This window comes from Megalobrama amblycephala, linkage group LG22 (genome assembly GCF_018812025.1).
Source record: "Megalobrama amblycephala isolate DHTTF-2021 linkage group LG22, ASM1881202v1, whole genome shotgun sequence".
NCBI lineage: Eukaryota > Metazoa > Chordata > Actinopteri > Cypriniformes > Xenocyprididae > Megalobrama > Megalobrama amblycephala.
Genome location: NC_063065.1, coordinates 7,839,417 through 7,859,747, shown reverse-complemented (window position 1 = coordinate 7,859,747; position 20,331 = coordinate 7,839,417). Strand labels below are relative to the sequence as shown.

The 20,331-nt window shown below is 35.1% G+C and overlaps 1 protein-coding gene across 5 annotated transcripts; it reads left to right on the top strand.

The window, feature by feature from the left end:
- Positions 1–1,050: 1,050 nt before the first annotated feature.
- On the top strand, positions 1,051–19,570 carry grb7 (growth factor receptor bound protein 7). Of its 5 annotated transcripts, none has more exons than XM_048175091.1 (16): positions 1,051–1,205; positions 4,321–4,486; positions 6,613–6,754; positions 7,084–7,119; positions 7,585–7,741; positions 9,508–9,629; positions 9,829–9,903; positions 9,988–10,125; positions 10,570–10,680; positions 11,598–11,696; positions 11,787–11,864; positions 12,034–12,153; positions 18,220–18,277; positions 18,372–18,459; positions 18,541–18,634; positions 18,727–19,570. In XM_048175091.1, the coding sequence occupies exons 2-16, from the start codon at positions 4,323–4,325 to the stop codon at positions 18,871–18,873; spliced, it is 1,629 nt and encodes a 542-aa protein (XP_048031048.1). In that variant the 5' UTR covers positions 1,051–1,205; positions 4,321–4,322; the 3' UTR covers positions 18,874–19,570. The 5 variants fall into 5 exon arrangements, with proteins under 5 accessions (XP_048031048.1, XP_048031047.1, XP_048031050.1 ...); XM_048175090.1 differs by having other exon boundaries at positions 1,052–1,201; XM_048175092.1 differs by lacking the exon at positions 1,051–1,205 and adding an exon at positions 3,486–3,642.
- Positions 19,571–20,331: the final 761 nt, after the last annotated feature.

The window sequence follows — 20,331 nt, the reverse complement described above, 5'->3', positions numbered from 1 at the left end:
ACGTCCTGAAATTTAATTAGTAGGCTATTAATTTGCCTAAAGGACAAATTTAAAGGGATAGTTCACTCAAAAAGGATAATTCTGTAATAATATAATCACCCTCATGTTGTTTCAAACATGTATGACTTGATTTCTTTTGTCGACCACAGAAGATATTTTAAATAATATTTCATTTTGTCCATACAATAAAGGACAGTGAAGTTCAAAACAACAGTATAGACCCACTGCCTTTAATTGTATAGACATTTTTCAACATATTTTAGTTTGTATTTCACAGACACGTGGATTGGCATGACATGAAGTTGAGTAAATGATGACACAATGATCATTTTGGGTGAACTATCTTATTAAAATTAATTAAAAATCTAGAAGGACACGACAATCAAGTTGAAGCACTCTGTTACATATGAATAGGCTTGTTCGAGATTCATCGGCGCTGCACAGACCGATCGGCGTATGACATCAAAGTACCGCGAGAGTGATTGAAAAGCATAAGGAGTCGTATGCTCTCCAATCACTCTCGCGGTAATATGATGTCATACGCCGATCGGTCTACTCAGCGTCGATGCATCTCGAACAAGCCTAGAAGTAGAAGGACCAGCACGAGCTCATCACCTACCTGTCTTTTAAAGGGACAGTTCACCCAAAAATGAAAATTCTGTTATCATTTACTCACCCTCAGTTTGTTCCAAATCTAAAATGAATTTCTTTGTTCCGCTTAACAGGAAGATATTTTGAAGAATGTTTGTAACCAAATATATATATATATATATATATATATATATATATATATATATATATATATATATATATATATACTATGGAAGTAAATTGTGCCCCACAACTGTTTGGTTAACCATATTATACAAAATGTCAGAACAAACAACAACAACAAAAAAAAAATACAGGTTTAGAACAACTTGAGGGTGAGTAAACGATGACGAAATACATTTTTTTTTTTTTTTTTTGGGTGAACTGTCCCTTTAAGAGTAGGCATGAACTTTACCTGCCCTTCCTGCAGCTGTACATTCATAAGCTCCGCCCACGCGTGAGGTGTTTTCAAACGAAACTCGACTAGAGTAGAGAGGATGTTACTCATGCCGGCTGGACTGGATGAAACACTCTAGAAACACTACAACTTCTGCTTGTGTCGCCGTATACCGATACTAGAGTTAAACAACAACAAGTGGACAGTGTATGTGTAGGTGAGTCTTTTACACTTGTGTTACACTGTTTTTACACCGTATGACTTAAACTCAATGTCTCTGCATGTCAACATCTTACTAGAACAGAAACTAAACTGTACAAGTCTCTGATTCATGATCGAAATTGTGACCCTGAGCTGTTTAACAATAAGTGTACTAATTGTATATTCAAAGGTTAGTGAGAAGAAATATGTTGTTTCATGAGTTACACATTTACTCTCACTAAATGATTGTCACGAAATGATAGGCTTAATTCAATTAAAAAAATCAAAACTGTGGTCCAATTTACGTGATACATGGTACTCCAGGGTGCTTGGTAATACCATGGTAGTACTAATGTCATAAATGTTGACAAATACTGTTTTTGACTTAACTGTACATCTAGAACAGTGAATCCCAATCTGCCACAAACATAAAACAGATTAAAATGACTAAATATTTAATGTTTATTAAAAATAATAATAATGAGATTATGCTTGTTTGCACAAGTTTCGTTACATAATATAGTACTAATTGGTCTTTTTTAATTAATATTAGTCTTTTTTTTTTGTCCAAAGGCCTTAATAATAATAAAAAACAAAGTTATGACATCCAAAGGTTGTACAACTAGATCTCTTTTATTGAATCCAAAAGGTTTTAATTATATTTTGCTACATATAAAGGTATTTTAAAGATTTTGAAGTGTCAAAAGGTCATTTGGTTTAACCGTCCAAAGGCCAATACAGCCATTTCATTTGTGATTAAAATATCTTAAATTGTAATAAATGCATATAGTTTTTATTCTGGCATCATTTTATAACATCATATATCAACATAGTGCAAAATGGTATTAAAATTATGAGTAGAAGTCGTTGCTTTGTTATGAGAACGAATGTCCGGAAATTTTTTTTATTGATGTTATTCGGAGTAACCAATATAAAGTGACCATTTTTGATTAAGTGATGCGTTCAATATCATGTGACAGGATGTGACATCATTCAGACACCTGCAAAGGACCACATGGTCATGAAGCAAAGTAACTAACTCTATCATAACTATTTGAAAAATTCATGTTTTCACTCGCTCATACGCATGTCCCGAAACATCAGGTCATTCGGTACAACCGCTATAAAACATGGAAAATGTTGTAATATTTTAAAAACTTAGTATAAAATATAAAATGTTTGATTGTTCTTTTGCTAGCTAGCTAGCCTGTTAGCATTGTTTGAAAATATCGTCATTCGGTATAACCAAAAGTGTAATTTGGTAAAACTGAAATTTTGGTTAAACCGAATGACTTTTTTGGTGACAAATGTTATCCATCTTGTAAAAAAATGACAAAAGCAATGTTAATTGATTATAAAAACTACATAATCTCACTTAATAAAACTTCAAAATGAATTATATCTCCATTATGTTTTTTTACACTTTTAAAAACTTTATTCGTCAAACAATGACCCATATATACATATATAATGTTAGTGATAATGTTGAATAATATCTAATATGACATGCATTAGTGGCCAAAAGTGATGTCCAGAGAGGATTGGTTTGGTGATTTGTTTCTAAGTTTGATGAAACTATCAAAATATGAGGGATATATTTAAATATTTTAAATATGAGGGAATAACAAAACACTAAACTTGGTTAAGGTATTTATCTGACAAAATTATTTGTCAAAAAAGGGGTAAACTACAGTTACAGGTTTTGTTTTAGTATGCAAAAAAAGCATAGCAAAACAAAAAGCTTACAAGAAAAAGCATACATTGACTGCAACATAATCAGTTATTAATATTTCATAGGTTCTGTCTTGTTTTTGCAGCCTGGCCAAAATTACGTTGGTGCAATTTTACATGTTTTATTGTGTTATCACAAATAAAACACTGACTCCAAGCACAGCTACTTACAAAATCTTTAACACATTTTTAATAATTTGAATAAAGGGTGAAGATGTCAATTTTCCTTTTGGCCATTACTGTAAGTTAAAGAGAGAGAGAGAGAGAATAAAAGTTGGGGAAAACAACTCTAAAATAATGTTTATAGTTTGTTTCAGGGATGTTAGACTGAATAACTGCTTTATTAAGCAGTAAGAATATTATTATTTAATCATTTTGTTTACTTTTTATTGATGGAAGGCAATTTGTTGAGCAATGTTGTATTACACTATATTATAGTCCTTTACTATACTTTTGAAACATCATTTTAGTTGACAAAACAACAGTTCAAAGCAGGATAAACAAGGCAGCACGTCATGCAGAGGACAGAGCAACAGGTGCACAACTGCTCACACTTACTTTCATTTCTCCAAGCTGTTTGTGCGCCACTTTGACCGTCCGTCACTGCGTTTGGTCTGGGGTCGTACTGATGTGCAGCCTGATTTCTGATGCATGTTTAAGAGAAATCTTTCCTTTGAGCATGAAAATGGGGCCTGTGTGGTTTACCTTCTTTGTTATTTGATGTAAGTAGAGCCCGCAGCATTATTGTTCATGGACAATGGAGCTTTATTTGCCTGAGAATGACATCACCCTTTTAATTGACAGGTGCAAGATAGTGTTTGTGTATGTTAGATACAGAAAAGAAAGGAATTGTGTGTGTTTTGTTTTGTCTAGTTGCATGAATATTAGAAAGTGTGATTGTTTGATTGCTTTATACTTCAGAGCACCTTGTGCTTTAACAAACAGACTTGCTGAGAAGTGTTGACAAGTATTTGTTTATGACCGAGTGTGTTTAAGAGGTGAACGGTTGAGTTTTAGTGCCAGCTTCCTGGTTCACAAGTTCTTGTGTGATCAACATGAGTGTGTAGTCAACACTTCTGTATTCTTTAGCAACAGAGAATAAACGATGAATAACAAACTACTGTGAAAGGTGTGACTTAATCACTCGCTTACACACATTAGGCACACGTCATTGTTTTCTTATTGCTCTTGGCTGAAAATCAGGTTCTGCCGTGTTGAGTAAAGATCTATTTTGGGAAGGGGAACTTTGTCTGTACTTAGGAAAACAAATTTTGAATATTGTTGCGACATGTGTTTGGTGTAGAGTAGTAATAGTTCAGTGTATGAATCACACCTGGAAGTGGCAAAATCATTTTTCACTTCTGATTTTCTGAATGTGTTTGTCCTGTCTCTCTTTACAGTGATGGAGGTGGAAGGCTGTAGGTCAGAGGTGGAAGTGTTTAGGAGGTCAGCGGTTGAGACGATGTCCACAGGAGATTCATTGTCTGGGAAGTGTTCTCCATTGTCCCAAAACGTTCAGATGTCAACACCTCGATCGATCCCCCTCACCATGAGAAACACCGACAGGTAAATCGTGGCACTCGGTGCCTGTATTATTTGGCTGTGGTTGAAAATTTGCTTAAAATACAAACTGACTTACAATACAAAAAAAAAAAAACAACAACAAGCAATGATGTAATTCTTTTTTTTATCTCTTATTTTTTATAAATAATTTTATTTACGTTTTACTTAATTTAATTTCATTTAATATAAATGACTTCATTTTTTATTAATTTTTAAGTACATTTTATTTAATATTAATTAAATTAAATTAAATTAATTAAACTATAGTAATAGTTTATATTCCAAACATTCCAAGTTGAATTTAAATCAAGATTGACACAATCGAATTTATTAGTAGACATTCCTGATCTTATTGTGATTTTTATTGTGATTTTTATTTTATTACTGTAGAAATAGTGTCTAAACAGTTTCAAACAGTTCAAAGTTGAGTTTAGAGGTGTAATTCTGTTGTTGTTTTTTTTTAATTTTACATGAATAATTTTGTTTCATTTAATATAAATTACTTTATTTAATATAATTTATTTTATTTTATTATTTTTTAAACTATAGCAATAGTTTATAAACAATTCCAAGTTTGAATTTAAAGTCAACATGGATCAAGATTGGCACTATTTAATTTGCTAGTAAACATTCCTGGTCTTTTTATTTAATTTTATTTTAAACTAGAAACAGTGTCTAAACCGTTTCAAACTGTTCCAAGTTGATTTTAAAGATGTAATTCTGTTGATTTAATTTATTTTTTACACAAATAATTTAATTTAATTTAATATAAATTATTTTTATTTTTATTTTAAACTTTTACGGTAGTTTATAAGCGTTTCAAGTCAAATTCAAAGTCATCATGAAAGCAAGATTGACCCTGTTTACTTTTTTTGTACACATTGCTGGTCTTATTGTGAATTATTTATTATTAGGGGTGTGACGAGATCTCGTGTCATGAGATCTCGCGAGACTAAAATGTGACGAGATTTCTCGTTGAGGCGAAAAGTAAGGTGCGTCCCAATTTGCGTACTTGTGCACTATTCTATGACGTTTTTAAGTATAAATAGTGGGAGTAGTGCGTTCACACAGAAAATTCCAAAAAGAAAAAGTGCACTTTAAATACCCGGATGATGCACTAAATTAACGGAAAAAACGAAGTGTGGAATGTTGGACACTTCGTGCACTCGACTGTCGCAGCTTTAATTACGTAGTGTATAACCTTATACAATTCACGCACTACATGGATGAGTGCATAGTGCATAAGTACATAGTGTATAGTGCGTCATTTGGGACGCAACTGTAGTCTTGTGATATTGCCATGACAGTGTTAGGATGATTAGGAAAGAATATGCCACCGCTACGTTTACATTACGCCTCCACTGTCATTTTGCTTTGTATTTAAGTAAAAAACATTTAATTCAGTTGGATAACGGTCGCCGCCGTTGTCAGAGATCATGCTCTGACAACGGCAGTGATGTCTCGCGCTTATACTTCAATGAGTGCTAGACATCACTGCCGCTGTCAGAGCGCGATCAGACCTCACTAACCGAGTGCTGAACTCAGTTGGACATAGTGGTGTTTTAGAGGTAAAAAATAATATAAATAATGTTCCGTTTCTTGCACAAACCGATCGTTTCGTGTCTTAGGACATCAATGTGTCGTCACGAGCCGCAGGGTTTAATTTGGATTTGTCTAAGCATATTTTTTGACTCTTATAGATTGTGTTACCATTCACTCGCATTATAAGACTGTCAGATGGCAACGGTTGAAGTTAAAAATCATCATTTGTGTTCTACTGAAGAAACAAAGACACCTACATCTTGGATGCCCTGGGGGTAAGCAGATAAACATCAAATTTTCATTTTTGGGTGAACTATCCCTTTAAAAATAGTGTGTAAAAATCTTGTCTCGTCTCATGAATTCAATCTCGAGTCTCGTCTCGTGAACTACCTGTCTCGTCACACCCCTACTTATTATTGTCTTTTATTAAAAAAAAAACAATTAGTGTTTATTTGAGCAATTTTAGCAAGTGTTCATCAATTCCTACTTTACATTTACTCTTGTTGAATATCTTGTTACGGAAATAAATGTGTTGACATGTTCGTGATACTTTTTAATCATTATTCTTCCTGGTCTTGTGATTTTAGTGGTCCATCAAAACGGGAATTTCGAGCTTCATCCGCACCTTTGATTCCCAATCCATTTCCAGAGCTCTGCAATCCGGCGCACTCCCCGGTGCTGCCCGGATCTCTCGGCGAGCGGGACCCTCTCTCTGACAACAGAAAACATGTAAGCGTGGCTGGATGGTTTAATCGGTGACACAAATGACAGGCAGTTGCCTGTGGCACTATGAATTTTCAGTAGTTATAAAAGGTGACAGCCGCTTTGACACGCCATCCTCTAGGGAAAAACAAGTGTACACAAACACATCACTGGGCGTTGAGTTCATAGACCTGTCAATAAAAATACACAATCACATTCTTTGGTACTCAAAAAAGTTCATGACCTTAAAGGGTTAGTTCACCCAAAAATGACCCCTGGTTAATTATCTTGCTGTCAATTGAGACCTCACTGAGCCATTGAACTTGATCAAAAATATCTTAATTTGTGTTCCAAAGATGAACGAAGGACTTACGGGTGCAGATGAAGGAAATGTAAGTATTTTTAAGTAATGCAATGCATTTCTTCAGTTTAGGCAGCTCCACTTTCCATGTGTTTCCCTTAACCTCCATACGCTCTATTACTTTATTGCTGCACAAACAGAAGTTGTTTGACAGAAATGTATCGGAGTTTGAACAATGTAAGGCTGAACACCGTTACTGACAATCCTCATTTTGGCTGCGTGAGATTCTCCTGCTTTGTTGTTGTTGAGCTGTTAAAGCTCCGCCCTCTTCTGGAAAGGCCAAATAGGGGCAGATTTGACAAGCTATAATAAATGATCTGTGGAGTATTTTGAGCTGAAACTTCAGACACATTCTGGGGACACCAGAGACTTGTGAAAAGGGGCGTTATAGGTCCTCTTTAAACAAATTGAAACATGGAGAGTCAGATGCATTTGTGTGCATCTTAGTTCCTGACAGATTAATGATCAGGTTCTTGTTGTGTATGTGTATTCATAGGTGGTTCGGGTTTTTTGGGACCCCACACACAGTCGTTCGGTCCTGGTGTCATCTGGGGCGACAGCACATGATGTTTGTCATATGCTAGCGGAGAGCGCCCACTGTATGGACGAGGAGAGCTGGGCCCTCATAGAACATCATTCTGCTTTGGGCCTGGGTAAGACATGAGGATGGTACTCAAACAACACTGCACAATTATTGATACACTTCCAATATTTCCATAGTTTAACGTAACACAAGTATTTTCATAATTCAATGTAAAATTACATAATTCAGTTTTTGAATTGTAAAACAGTGGGTTGCTGCTTTGCATGCTCTTTGTTGTTTGCATGCACTTGATTTTTTCACTGGAAAACATATGAGCTTCTAATGTTTTAGCTTTTGGTAAATCATCATTCATTCATTGCATACTCATGACTCATTGTTTGGACAAAATCCACTAAATGCCAATTCAAATACCAGCTTGTTTTCGAAGTCTGTATAAACTAATGCTAAGACAAAAGCTGACATGTCTTGTTGTGCTTTTAAATTGACAGATTGTTTGCTGAAAGAAATCAGGCCCAGGAGTGTTATGTGGAAAAATCTTAGCACTGAAACAAACACAACCAACGTGTTATACAGGCTTTTGTAATAGCTTTAGTTATGCTTTTGACAGGTGTTGGGTTGGATGAACTTTTGGTTTCAGAAATTACATTTTATGATTTGGTATTAATGAAGTTTATGTATTTATAGTTTAAATGGTAAAAATTAGTTATAAGTCTAATATCAAATCCACAAAAGATTTTATCGGCTACTTTCTTTTTTTAAAAAAAAACTAAGCCCAGAGACTTTAAATATTATTTTAATATTTAATTTAATTTAAGAAATTTATTGATTTGATTTAAAATGTAAAAAAGATTCTTTAATATTTTATTAATGTTTTTAATTTTATTTAATTTGTTTGAATTTAATTTAATTTAAGAAATGTATTGATTAATTTTAAAAATTAACCATTTGTTTCTTAATATTTTATAAAATTAGTTTGAATTTAATTTAATTCAAGTGTATTGATTAGTTTTAAAAAAATAACCATTTGCTTCCTAATATTTTATATAATTTGTTTGAATTTAATTCAGTTTTCTTGAATTTAATTTAAGAAATGTATTAATTTATTTTTAAAAATAACCATTTATTTCTTAATATTTTATATACTTTTTAAATTTCATTTAATTCGTTTGAAGTAAATTTAAATTAAGAAATATATCGATTCTTCATATTTTATAAAATTTGTTTACATTTAATTTAAATTTAATTGAATTTAACAAATGTATTGATTAATTTTTTTTAAATGAACCATTTGTTTCTTAACATTTTTTTTCAAGAAATATATTGATTTATTTTAAAAATCAAGCATTTTTTTTATATTTTATATAATTTAATTTAAGAAATGTATTAATTAATTTAAAAAATAACCATTTCTTAATATTTTATGTACTTTTTAAATTTCATTTAATTAGTTTGAAGTTAATTTTATTTAAGAAATATATTAATTTAAAAAATTAACCATTTCTTCATATTTTATTAAAAAAATAGATTAGATTTGCTTGAATTCAATTGAATTTAAGAAATGTATTGATTCTTTTTAAAAATTAACCATTTGTTTCTTAATATTTATTTATTTAGTTTAAATTTAACTGAATTAGTTTTAATTTAATTTAATGTAATCTAATTTAAGAAATGTATTAAAAAATGAATTAGAAAAATTGAAAAAATTTAACTGTTTCTTTACACTAAAAGCTTTAATTGTGTATTTAATTAAGCTTTAATTACCGATTTTGTTTAGGGACTGTAGGTAATAGACGGACATAAATAAGTGCTGTGTGTCGTCGTGAGTGTTTAGGAGCGTTTGCGTTCCAACTTTAATTGCTTGAATGTTTTTTTCAGAGCGCTGTCTGGAAGACCATGAGCTTGTGGTGCAGGTACAGTCATCCTGGCCCGTAGAGAGCAACACTATGCTGTTCTTCCGCAAAAACTACGCCAAGTACGAGTTCTTCAAAAAACCTGTGGTATGAAGCCTCTTCGTCATCACCCAGTAATTCTGTCTAAAACAATACTCATCATTTAGCATGATGCTATTTTAATGAAAATACAATCATAATCCATTTTACTTTTATGATGTGACATATTTCCGAGTGAAGATCGTCAACTAGAAAATTTAGACATATTTAATACTGTTTGTTTCTTTTTTTTCTCCCTGTTATGCAGTTGTTTTTCCCAGAGAACATGATCTCTGATTGCGCTGATGTCACTAAAGGCACGACATCATCAGAGCTGGTGCAGGTATAAGGATCTAGAGCTTTTAAAAACATCAAATGGCAGTTTTATTGTCTTCATAACACCAGTAAATGTCTGTCTCTCTTGAAGAACATGGTGAAGAGTGGTTCCTGTCCAGAGATTCAAGGCTTTCTCCATGTGAGAGAAGGGGGGAAAAAATCCTGGAAGAAACTCTATTTCGTTTTACGACGGTCTGGACTGTACTGCTCCAACAAAGGGCAATCAAAGGTGCCTCACACACACACACACACACACACACACACACACACACACACACACACACACACACACACACTTGTTTGTTTTTGTGAATTGTTGTGGGGACATTCCATAAGCGTAATGGTTTTTATACTGTGCAAACTGTATTTTCTATCGCCCGACACCAACCCTACCCCTAAACCTACCCAACACAGGAAACTGCACATTTTTACTTTCTCAAATAAACTCATTGTATGATTTATAAGCCTTTTGAAAAATGGGGGCATGGGGTAATGTCGTCATAAGTCACCCTCTCCTTAATACCTATGTCATACCCATGTCATTATACAAATTTGTGTCCTGATATGTCACAAAAACATGCACATACACAAACACACACACACACTGAAATGACTTCTCTATATATACACATAAACATACATATAAAATTTGGATGCATCTGTGTGTTTACAGGAACCTCGACACCTGCAGTTTGTCGGAGATCTGGAAGATCTGAATGTGTTTACAGTCTTCAATGGCCGTAAACTTTATGGGGCACCAGAAGCGCACGTCTTCTGCATTAAAGTAAGCAACAGGAACAGAGAATCAGTGTTATTTTAGGATTAGTTATATAGTATTATAATATTTATTCATTTCAAGTTTTTGTAATTTTATGATTTTTTTTTTTTTTTACAAGTAATAATTTTTTACAAGTAACAATAAAAAAACATCAGAGTCATTATAATGCAAGATTAAACTCGTTACATTTAGAATTTTTTTTTTGAAATACAATGTCGGGAATAAAATCATAAAATTTTGAGAAGAAGTCGTGTTTCGAGAAAAAACTCGTAAAATTTCGAGGAAAAAAGTCAAAATAAAATGTTGAGAATAAACCTGTTAAATTTTGAGAATAAATTTGTGTTTCGAGAAAAAACTTTGAAAATTTTTCCAGGAAATTTGACATAAAATATTGAGAATAAACAGATCACTTGGTTCAGCTAGGCCTATATTTTAGGCTCTCTTTCAATAACAAAGAAATACTATCAGCTTTAGCTAATTATAACCGATTAATAGGTAATATACGAACTTTAAAGAGAATTTGCAAGCGGCTGGGACTTTTTAGAAGAAAAAAACAGTACAATTTGCAAGATGTACTCACAAGAAAACAAGACATTCTAAAAAGCTTAACGTGAAAAACACTTAACATGGCTTAATAAAATGAAAAGCGATTCATAAATAAAGAAATCTGTTTAAAGTGCCCCTATTATGCTGTTTAAAGGCTCCTAATTTTGATTTGGAGTGTCCTGCAACATGTTTACATGCATTCAAGTTTAAAAAAAAAAACACTTGCATTTTCTCATAATATCCATTGCAGCATTAATTCATTTCTCAGTGTCTAAAACAGTTCAATAAAGGATTCAGTCTCTCTAAACCTCAAAAAAAATGAAAAAAAAGTCAGTCTCTATTCAGTCTGAATGAACGTGTATGTATATGTATGCTAGGCCTCAAAAGACAGGTTTCGCTGTCAGGATTTGAAGCTGATGTGTGCTGACAGTGAGCAGAGTCGTACGTGCTGGATCACGGCCTTCAGATTGTTTAAGGTACATGAACAGTGAACACATGCAAACTCAGTAAGAATGTTCCATCTGAAACCTGCAATGAAAGACAAAAGACGTGTGTGTGTGTTTTAGCATGGGAAACAGCTCCAGTGTAATTACCAGTTCGCTAAGTCCAGCGCCAGACTTCACATGGCATCAAAAGACTCCAAGGTACAGTAAACATCTCTCAAGCTCCAAAAAACTTAAAAGTAATCCATACGACTTGTGCACTATATTCTGATATCATATGTTAGCTTTGTGTGAGGAACAGACTGATTCACTGATCTTCCCTTCAAATCTTCATCACATGTTTTGTCTTCCTCCACTGTGCCATCATCAGTTTTCAGATAGGGAGGAGTCGATGGTTGCCATGGATTTTTCAGGGAAAAGCGGTGGACGAGTGATTCAGAACCCACACGAGGCCCAGAATGCAGAGCAGGAGGAAGGACAGAACTGGCGGGTGTGTATGTGTATGTATATGTGCTCGAGGGAAATCGATTCTTTGCTGAAACATGCCGTGAATACCTGCTCCTCTAATGTAATGTTCAGCCATAAGCTTCCCAGATCAGTTATGCATTTATAATAAGCAAGAGATTGGATTATTGTGAAGTTTTTGTGAAGAAGAAAACACAGTTGGCTTTTATCAGCGTTAGTTCTTTGGTGTCGGTTTGGTGTGTTCCTACCAAATGACCAATTCGACATCAACTTGACTTTAATCACATAAATTTCAACTTAAGAAAATCTGAAATAGTTTAACCCCTACTATATATACACATATAACACAGACTGAGAGAACCACCCTGGGGCCGCTCCGGCATGCCTCAGGCCGAGAACGGTGCGTCGTCTTGGGCACAACTAAGAGCGAAAGACAAATCTCCTCCCTAAACAGGCCATCGTGGGGGTCCACTCATAGGCCCCTTTGAGTGGGCTCGAGCCGATTTCAACCGCAGGTGTGGATGTCTGGAAGTCGGTAAACTTCCGGGGGGCTCGTGTGTGACCGTGACAAGGCCGAAACCAGTGCGCTGTCTCAGGCACTTGAACAAGGCAGCTCCAGCATGCCTCGGGCCGAAAATGGCGTGCCATCTCGGCCGCTTATATATATACTAGGGGTTGAACTACTTCAGATTTTCTTAAGTTGACATTTATGTGATTAAAGTCGAGTCCACATCGACTAATCACTGATGACTTCATTGGGTAGGATCCAGGGCTTAAAAAAGAAACGAAAAAAAAAAAAATTCAATCGTTCCACTCCGAGCAGAATCGGAATTTTAATGTTTCTGTTCCAGCGTTCCTTCGAATTATAAACGTTCCGAAACCGGTTTGATTAGAAAAAATAATGGTTAATAGTGTTATTTTTATTTTATTTTTGCATGTAGCCTACTTAATAATAATAATAATAATAATAATAATAATAATAGAACAGCATTTTATTTATTAAAAAACAAAGAGAGTGTATTTGCCGTCTTAGCCCATAGGCATACAATTATCTTATATAACAAGATTCTGTCCAAATGTAAACTTATTAAACGAAAGGAAAAACAATGGTTTATAAATTAAACAATTTTTTCAAGATATTTTAATGTTTGCTGCATGGTTAAAAATACAGACGCTATTCCTGAGAGGAAAAAAGATAAGTCGCTTATACGTCGCATTTTATTATTATATTCAGAAATAATGATAATAAAGTTATCATATTTTTTTTTAAGGCCATTCCAGCTACTATTGCTATATTCAAGGCGAGAAACAGGTTTATTTATTGGAAATAAAAATAAATAAGATGCAAAACTAATTAATTTAAAGTGAATCTGTAGCCTACCTTTCTCATTCGGCACGAATCCAACTGTTTTCATTTTCGAGACGAATGCTAAACTATTATTTATTATATGAGCTTTGTACTTCACTCGCATTATCGACATCATCCTTCACATAACAGCACAGTGAGGCGGTGGTCACGGGTGGTAAACGGCAGATTGTATTACAGAATTGAATTGAGCAGTGTAACGTTTGGTTGATTGTATTTTATTTTAATATTTAACAGGCTGCGATATCAAGCAATGCAAGAATTAGTGTGCGCGCGCGTGAGGCGCCGGCGCGACCACTGGATTTGTTTTCCTTCTATAAGACAGTAAACTGTACTGTGTAATTTATGGTCATACAGGTAAAAGCAAGACATAATTCATACATTTACAAAAGACACAAATAACGAAAACAAGCAGAATATCTGTTTCCTTTTCTAGATCTTTGGAGTGCGCCACAAATAACCACTTTCGTTTTGTTAATCTGTAGACCTAATTATTTAAGTAAAATATTTCGTGTAGCCTATAGGCCTAAATATACCCTTTTATTTTATATGTGTTATGTACGTAGGTCTAGTTTTCTTCGTTCACAGAAGCTGCAGATGCGTGATGTGACGTTGAAAATTGTACTATCCTGCAATTTTCGCTGGTTTCAAAACGCACAACAAGCTGCATATTACTTGGCATTCATTTTCACTTAAATGTAGGCCTAATACTTGACGGTTGCTGACATATATCATCGGAAAAACTAATGCCAGGGCATTGCCATTGTGACCTAACCTATGATGACTTGACGCGCGTCAGCGCGGGCATTTCACTCACGTTGGATGTGTCAGCGTCACATTTGCATACTATTTGAATTCGTGATTGGTTGACTGCCAAATCAAAATATTAAACAGAACGATAAAATAACGTTATTAACCGGTTAATGGCCATTTCAAATTAGCGTTTCTGTTCAGAACGATTAAATTTGATTTAGTTTCCGTTTCTGGTTACGTTCCGGTCAAAATTCCGTTCATTTCCGGTTTTCGTTTTCGTTCTTTGAACCGGTTCAGAGCCCTGGTAGGAACACACCAAACCAACGCCAAAAAACTAGCACCAATAAAAGCCGACTGTGTTGTTGCTTTGCGTCTCCAGCATCGGGGCAAACAAAAGTAGGTATGGGGGAGGGGTTAGGATTAGGGGTGGGGTTAAGATTAGGCAATCAGGTAGCAACTTTAACGAGGGGGGTAATAATTTGGCAGGGGGTTGAAATTTGGCACTACACCACATTGACATGTTTGCTCACTGTTTTGCTATTTAATTTTGCGCTTCGACTCGTTCACTAAACTGAACAGCCAATCAGAGTTGTCTCTCTCGCCTGACGCTGATTCTACATGCTGAATCAGCCCTAAAAACTCAATGGCGTCCGACTAGAGCCAACGGTGCAGAACACACTGGGAAAACTTAGTTGGCAGATGCTTAAAAATGGTTCAACGTTGCCCGACAGCTAATTGCCGGCTCGGTGTGCCCCTTGCTATTGATGAACAAATAAGCCTAAAGGTCTTTGCACACTGAGTCCGAAATTCGTGTCCGAAATTTTGCACGTTAAAAAATAAATACGACCTCATGTTGTGTCTATCACGTTTACACACTGCCTCCGAAACTTTCGTCCATCATAAAAAAAAAACGGATCAGGTTCGATATTCTGCATTTTTTGCATCCGTGGCATGCATTTTGAGAGATGTTTTGACAATTCGGAGCCACTGTATCCCGAATCTGACAAGTTGATCCACATCATCTACAGCACAAAGCAGCAGCACTGTATGACACTGTATGAAGTGCGGAATACAAAGAGACAGAATATAAAAACAGATTGTGCCAGTATCACTAGCAAAGCATCAAACTGAGCCACTGACATCCTGAAGTAAACTTTTAAACGCTCGGGGTAATCACACAGCTCCTTGATGAGGTGGAACTCTCCTTCCTCTCCACCCAATCTCAGGATTGGACGGATCCAATATTTCCTCTTTCTTTTTTCTCTTTTTAAGAAGAGAGAGGACAGCTAAATCATGCTCACTACTTGAAGACTCAATTTTTTTAATATGCATCAGACTCAGTGTGCAAGGACGAATTTTTAGGATCACAAATACGAAAAAACATACGGAAATTTCGGACTCAGTGTGCATAATCCTACATAACAGCTTATTTTTTTATCAGTTCTTTTGTCTTTGGTTCATTATATTTCTCAGATTTCTGCAATCAGATACAGATAAATAAAAGATAACATTTACAGTGGTGGTCAGAATTATTGGCACCCTTGGTAAATATGATCAAAAATGACTGTAAAAATAAATCTGCATTGTTTATCCTTTTGATCTTTAATTCATAAAATTAGCAAAAGTCTAACCTATCATTGAAGGAAAAGAATTGAAAGTGGGGGGAAACTCACATTATGAAATAAATGTTTATCTACAAAACACATTGGCCCCAATTAATGGCACCCTTTTATTCAATAATTTTTGTAACCTCCTTTTGCCAAGATAACAGCTCTGAGTCTTCTTCTATAATGCCTGATGAGTTTGGAGAACACCTGACAGGAGATCAGAGACCATTCCTTCATGCAGAATCTCTCCAGATCCTTCAGATTCCCAGTTCCATGTTGGTGCTTCTTCTCTTTAGTTCACTCCACTCATTTTCTTTAGGGTTCAGGTCAGAGGACTGGGATGGCCATGGCAGAAGCTTCATTTTGGGCTCAGTGACACATTTTTTTGTTGGTTTTGATGTTTGTTTTGTATCATTGTCCTAATGGAAGATCCAACCATGGCTCATTATAGGATTTCTAGCAGAAGCGGTCAGGTTTTGAATTTTTATCTGTTGGTATTTGATAGAATCCATGATGCCATGTATCTGAACAAGATGTCCAGGACCTCCAGCAGAAAAATAGGCCCACAACATTAAAGATCCAGGGGTATATTTAACCGTGGGCATGGGGTACTTTTTATCCATGTGTGCACCAAACCCATCTGGTGGGTTTGCTGCCAAAAAGCTATTTTTTTAGTTTCATCTGACCATAGAAGCCGGTCCCGTTTGAAGTTCCAGTCGTGTCTGACAACTGAATATGCTGGAGATTGTTTCTGGATGAGAGCAGAGGATTTTTCTTGAAACCCTCCCGAACATCTTGTGGGGATGTAGGTGCTGTTTGGTAATTTTTTTTTTAGGCTTTCTGAGAGTCAAGACTCAACTAATCTCTGCAATTGATCATTGTAGAGTCTTTGGCCACTCAAACTTTCCTCCTCACTTCACATTAGGATGATTTAGACACACATCCTCTTCCAGGCAGATTTGTGACATCTTTAGTTGATTGGAACTTCTTAATTATTGCCCTAATAGTGGAAATGGGGATTTTCAATGTTTTAGGTATTTTCTTACAGTCACTTTCTATTTTGTGAAGCTCAACAATCTTTTGCTGCACATCAGAACTATATTCTTTGGTTTTACTCATTGTGATGAATGATTAAGGGAATTTGGCCTTTGTGTTTCCTCGTGTTTATACTCCTGTGGAACAGGAAGTCTCGGCTGGACATGATCACATGATCATTTCATGTTCATGATCACCCTGGTGTGCTAAAAAAATGTAAATATGAATGGGAATATACTTCAGAGATATTTTACTCATAAAATATTCTAGGGGTGCCAATAATTGTGGCCAAAGTGTTTTGGAGAAAAACATTTATTTCTTAATGTTATTTTCAATTCTTTTCCTTCAATGAAATGTTAGATTTTTGCTAATTTTATGAATTAAAGATCAAAAGGATAAACAATTCAGATTTATTTGTACAGTCATTTTTGATCATATTTACCAAGGGTGCCAATAATTCTGACCACCACTGTATATGAATGCATTAGTGAGAGAGCGATTGTGTGTGTGAAATAATTCTACCTGACAGTGTCTCTCTACTAATAGTGTATTTTAGTTACTAAGAAATATTTGCTAGAACTTTTCAGTTACTAAGCTATTTTATTGCTAAATCACAGAACAGTTGACAACACATTCACGCTACTGAATGTTTCTGTGTGCGCGCGATGTATCTGTATGCGCTTTGTACGCGTTACGTATACAATAGGCTGTTTAAAACATGCATTCAACTGATCAAAATTGAGCATCCAGATAGTATAATCAAACATATCTTGTGGAGCGCTGTCGGAGTACGAATTTATTTGTCATTTTAACTGTTGGAAATGGAGCGTAAAAGTCGACTTCAAAGATTTCTTATCCTGTTGCACCCTCTATAGGCCTTAATCAGCGCTAGTCGACGTCACAGAAGAGCATTAAAGTTGATTTGTCTGTGCACCCCCTAATATACAGTTTTTTACTGTGATCAAAGCTGAATTTTCAGCATCATTACTCCAGTCTTCAGTGTCACATGATCCTTCAGAAATCATTCTAATATGATGATTTGCTGCTCAAGAAACATTTTTTTCTTATTATTTTTATTATTGAATACAGTTGTGCTGCTTCATATTTTTTGCTTTATATATTAATTTGAAATAGAAATCTTTTGTAACATTTTAAATGTCTTTACTGTCACTTTTGATCAATTTATCCTTGCTGGATAAAACTATTGTTTTATGTTAAAATTAAATAAAAAAAAATCAAATTGAGTTATTTAAATTCCAATAAATTATTAAAATAAATGAATGTAGACTATCACTGCATTTTTCTTTAACGGTGTGTTTTTGTTCTTCAGAAGAGAGAAGCGTTGCGTCACAATTTACCCACCAACGGTCACGGGTCACAGCTCTCCGGTGAGTGTCTCGCATCAACATCGACATCATGCAACATTTAAGCAACAAGAATGAATCTCTCATTAGTAAAATCTTCCTGTATGTGTATCTGCAGCGGTTCATCGTGTTCAGCCGTGGTTTCATGGGGGCATGTCTCGTGCAGAAGCTCAAAAGCTATTGGAGGAGCAGGGTCAGGTGGACGGGTAAGAATCATCTTAGTTTTCTTGCTTATGTACGTTTGCGCTGTAAAGTTGTATTTATGTCATTTTCTCAACTCTCTGCAGGATGTTTTTGGTGCGTGACAGTCAGCTGCACGTGCAGTGCTTTGTGTTATGCTTGAGTTATAAACTGAAGACGAAACACTACCTCATCATTCCCGTAAGTCTTTATTCCTGTTTGGACAGTTGAAACTGCAGGTGCATACATGAGACGTTTTCATCTTGCTGTGTTTTTCCTCTGTATCTCTGTAGTTGGAGCAGGGCGACAGACAGTACTACACTATGGACGATGGTGTCACACTGTTTGCAGATCTGCTGCAGTTGGTGGAGTTTCACCAGATCAACCGCGGCATCTTGCCTGTTTGTCTCAAACACCCCTGCACTCGCATTGCACTCTAAACCTTGAACTTTGACCTCTTCCCCCAAAACTAGGACCTAACTGACCCAGCACCAGTTTCTGGACCATTAAAGTTTTAATGGCAGTGGATGTCAGGACATTCCACAGTGTTTATATTATTTATATTTCATATACTAATCACCTGTAGCACACTTTTGGGCTTATACAGGTCTTTAATATTGGTTATTGAAACACAAACTTTCAATACTCTTTGTTTACAAGCTATTTGTATTCATCATCCTACTATCCGGAAAGTGCACAAGCATGTGGGAATGTTCTTGCTGTTCCTTCCTTCAACACTAGGTGGCGCACTGGCGCTGTGAATAACTGCGCATGACGACGCCTGTCCAGGAATTCTCAATAGATAGTTTATGCAATAGACATGCAGGGATATTTAATGCATCTTAAAGTTGCAGAAGAAGAAAGTGTCAATGTAGCAGATTTATTATTATTAATATTATTTTATTATTTTTTTTGCTCAACACTGTGTGTAATTTATGGGTGTTTATTTCATATTACAAATATTTGAGAAGATAATAGAGGCCAGTTTATATTTGCTTGATTCTGTATTTTCTACATGTTTATTTAGTGCTTTTTCCGATGGTTAACAGACAGTCAGACAGCTTATTTGTATGTAGTTTAATTATGACAATGACTCCAAATTGAAGTTGTAAATAAGTAAACTGAGTGTTTGTGTTATTTGAGTAGTTTTAATTGTGTGTGATTTGAAACAAAAGATTTGTAAAGCTTCAAAGCTTCCTGAAGCAGTGTTTTGACCTTCACTAGATATTGTTGAAAAGCAGTTTTGTTTTTTTGGCGCACAAAAAGTATTCTCGTCGCTTCATAACATTAAGGTTGAACCACTGTAGTCACATGAATTGTTTTAAATATGTCTTTAGTAGCTTTCTGGGCATCTGAAAGTGTTTATTATCTTGCTGTCAATGCAGGCCTCACTGAACCATCGGATTTCATCAAAAATATCTTAATTTTTTTGAACGAAGGTCTTACGGGTGTGGAATGACATGAGGGTGAGTAATTAATGACAGAAATTTCATTTTTGGGTGAACTAACCCTTTACCCTGTATTGGTGTTTTAGCAGGACCACTGCTGGAGAGAGAGCATCAGATTGTGTGTGTGTGTGTGTGTGTGTGTGTGTATTTTTCTGTATGCTTCAGTTAACTTGACATCACCACTACATCAGTTGTCAGGTCTCCACTGTGTTGTTGCCATGGAGATTATTCCTTTAATATTCAAGGGAGGTCAACAGTCCAGGCTAAAGTGTATATATAGGCTATATATGCTGTGACTGATTTGCATGATTCACTTAGAATCAGATTATTCAATGAGATGGTAATTTATTCAAATGTAAATGGGGTGATCACCTCACTGTAGCTGTTGATAAATCATACATTAATGCTATATTACAAGAGTAAATAAAGGAGACAATGATCAATCGGTCA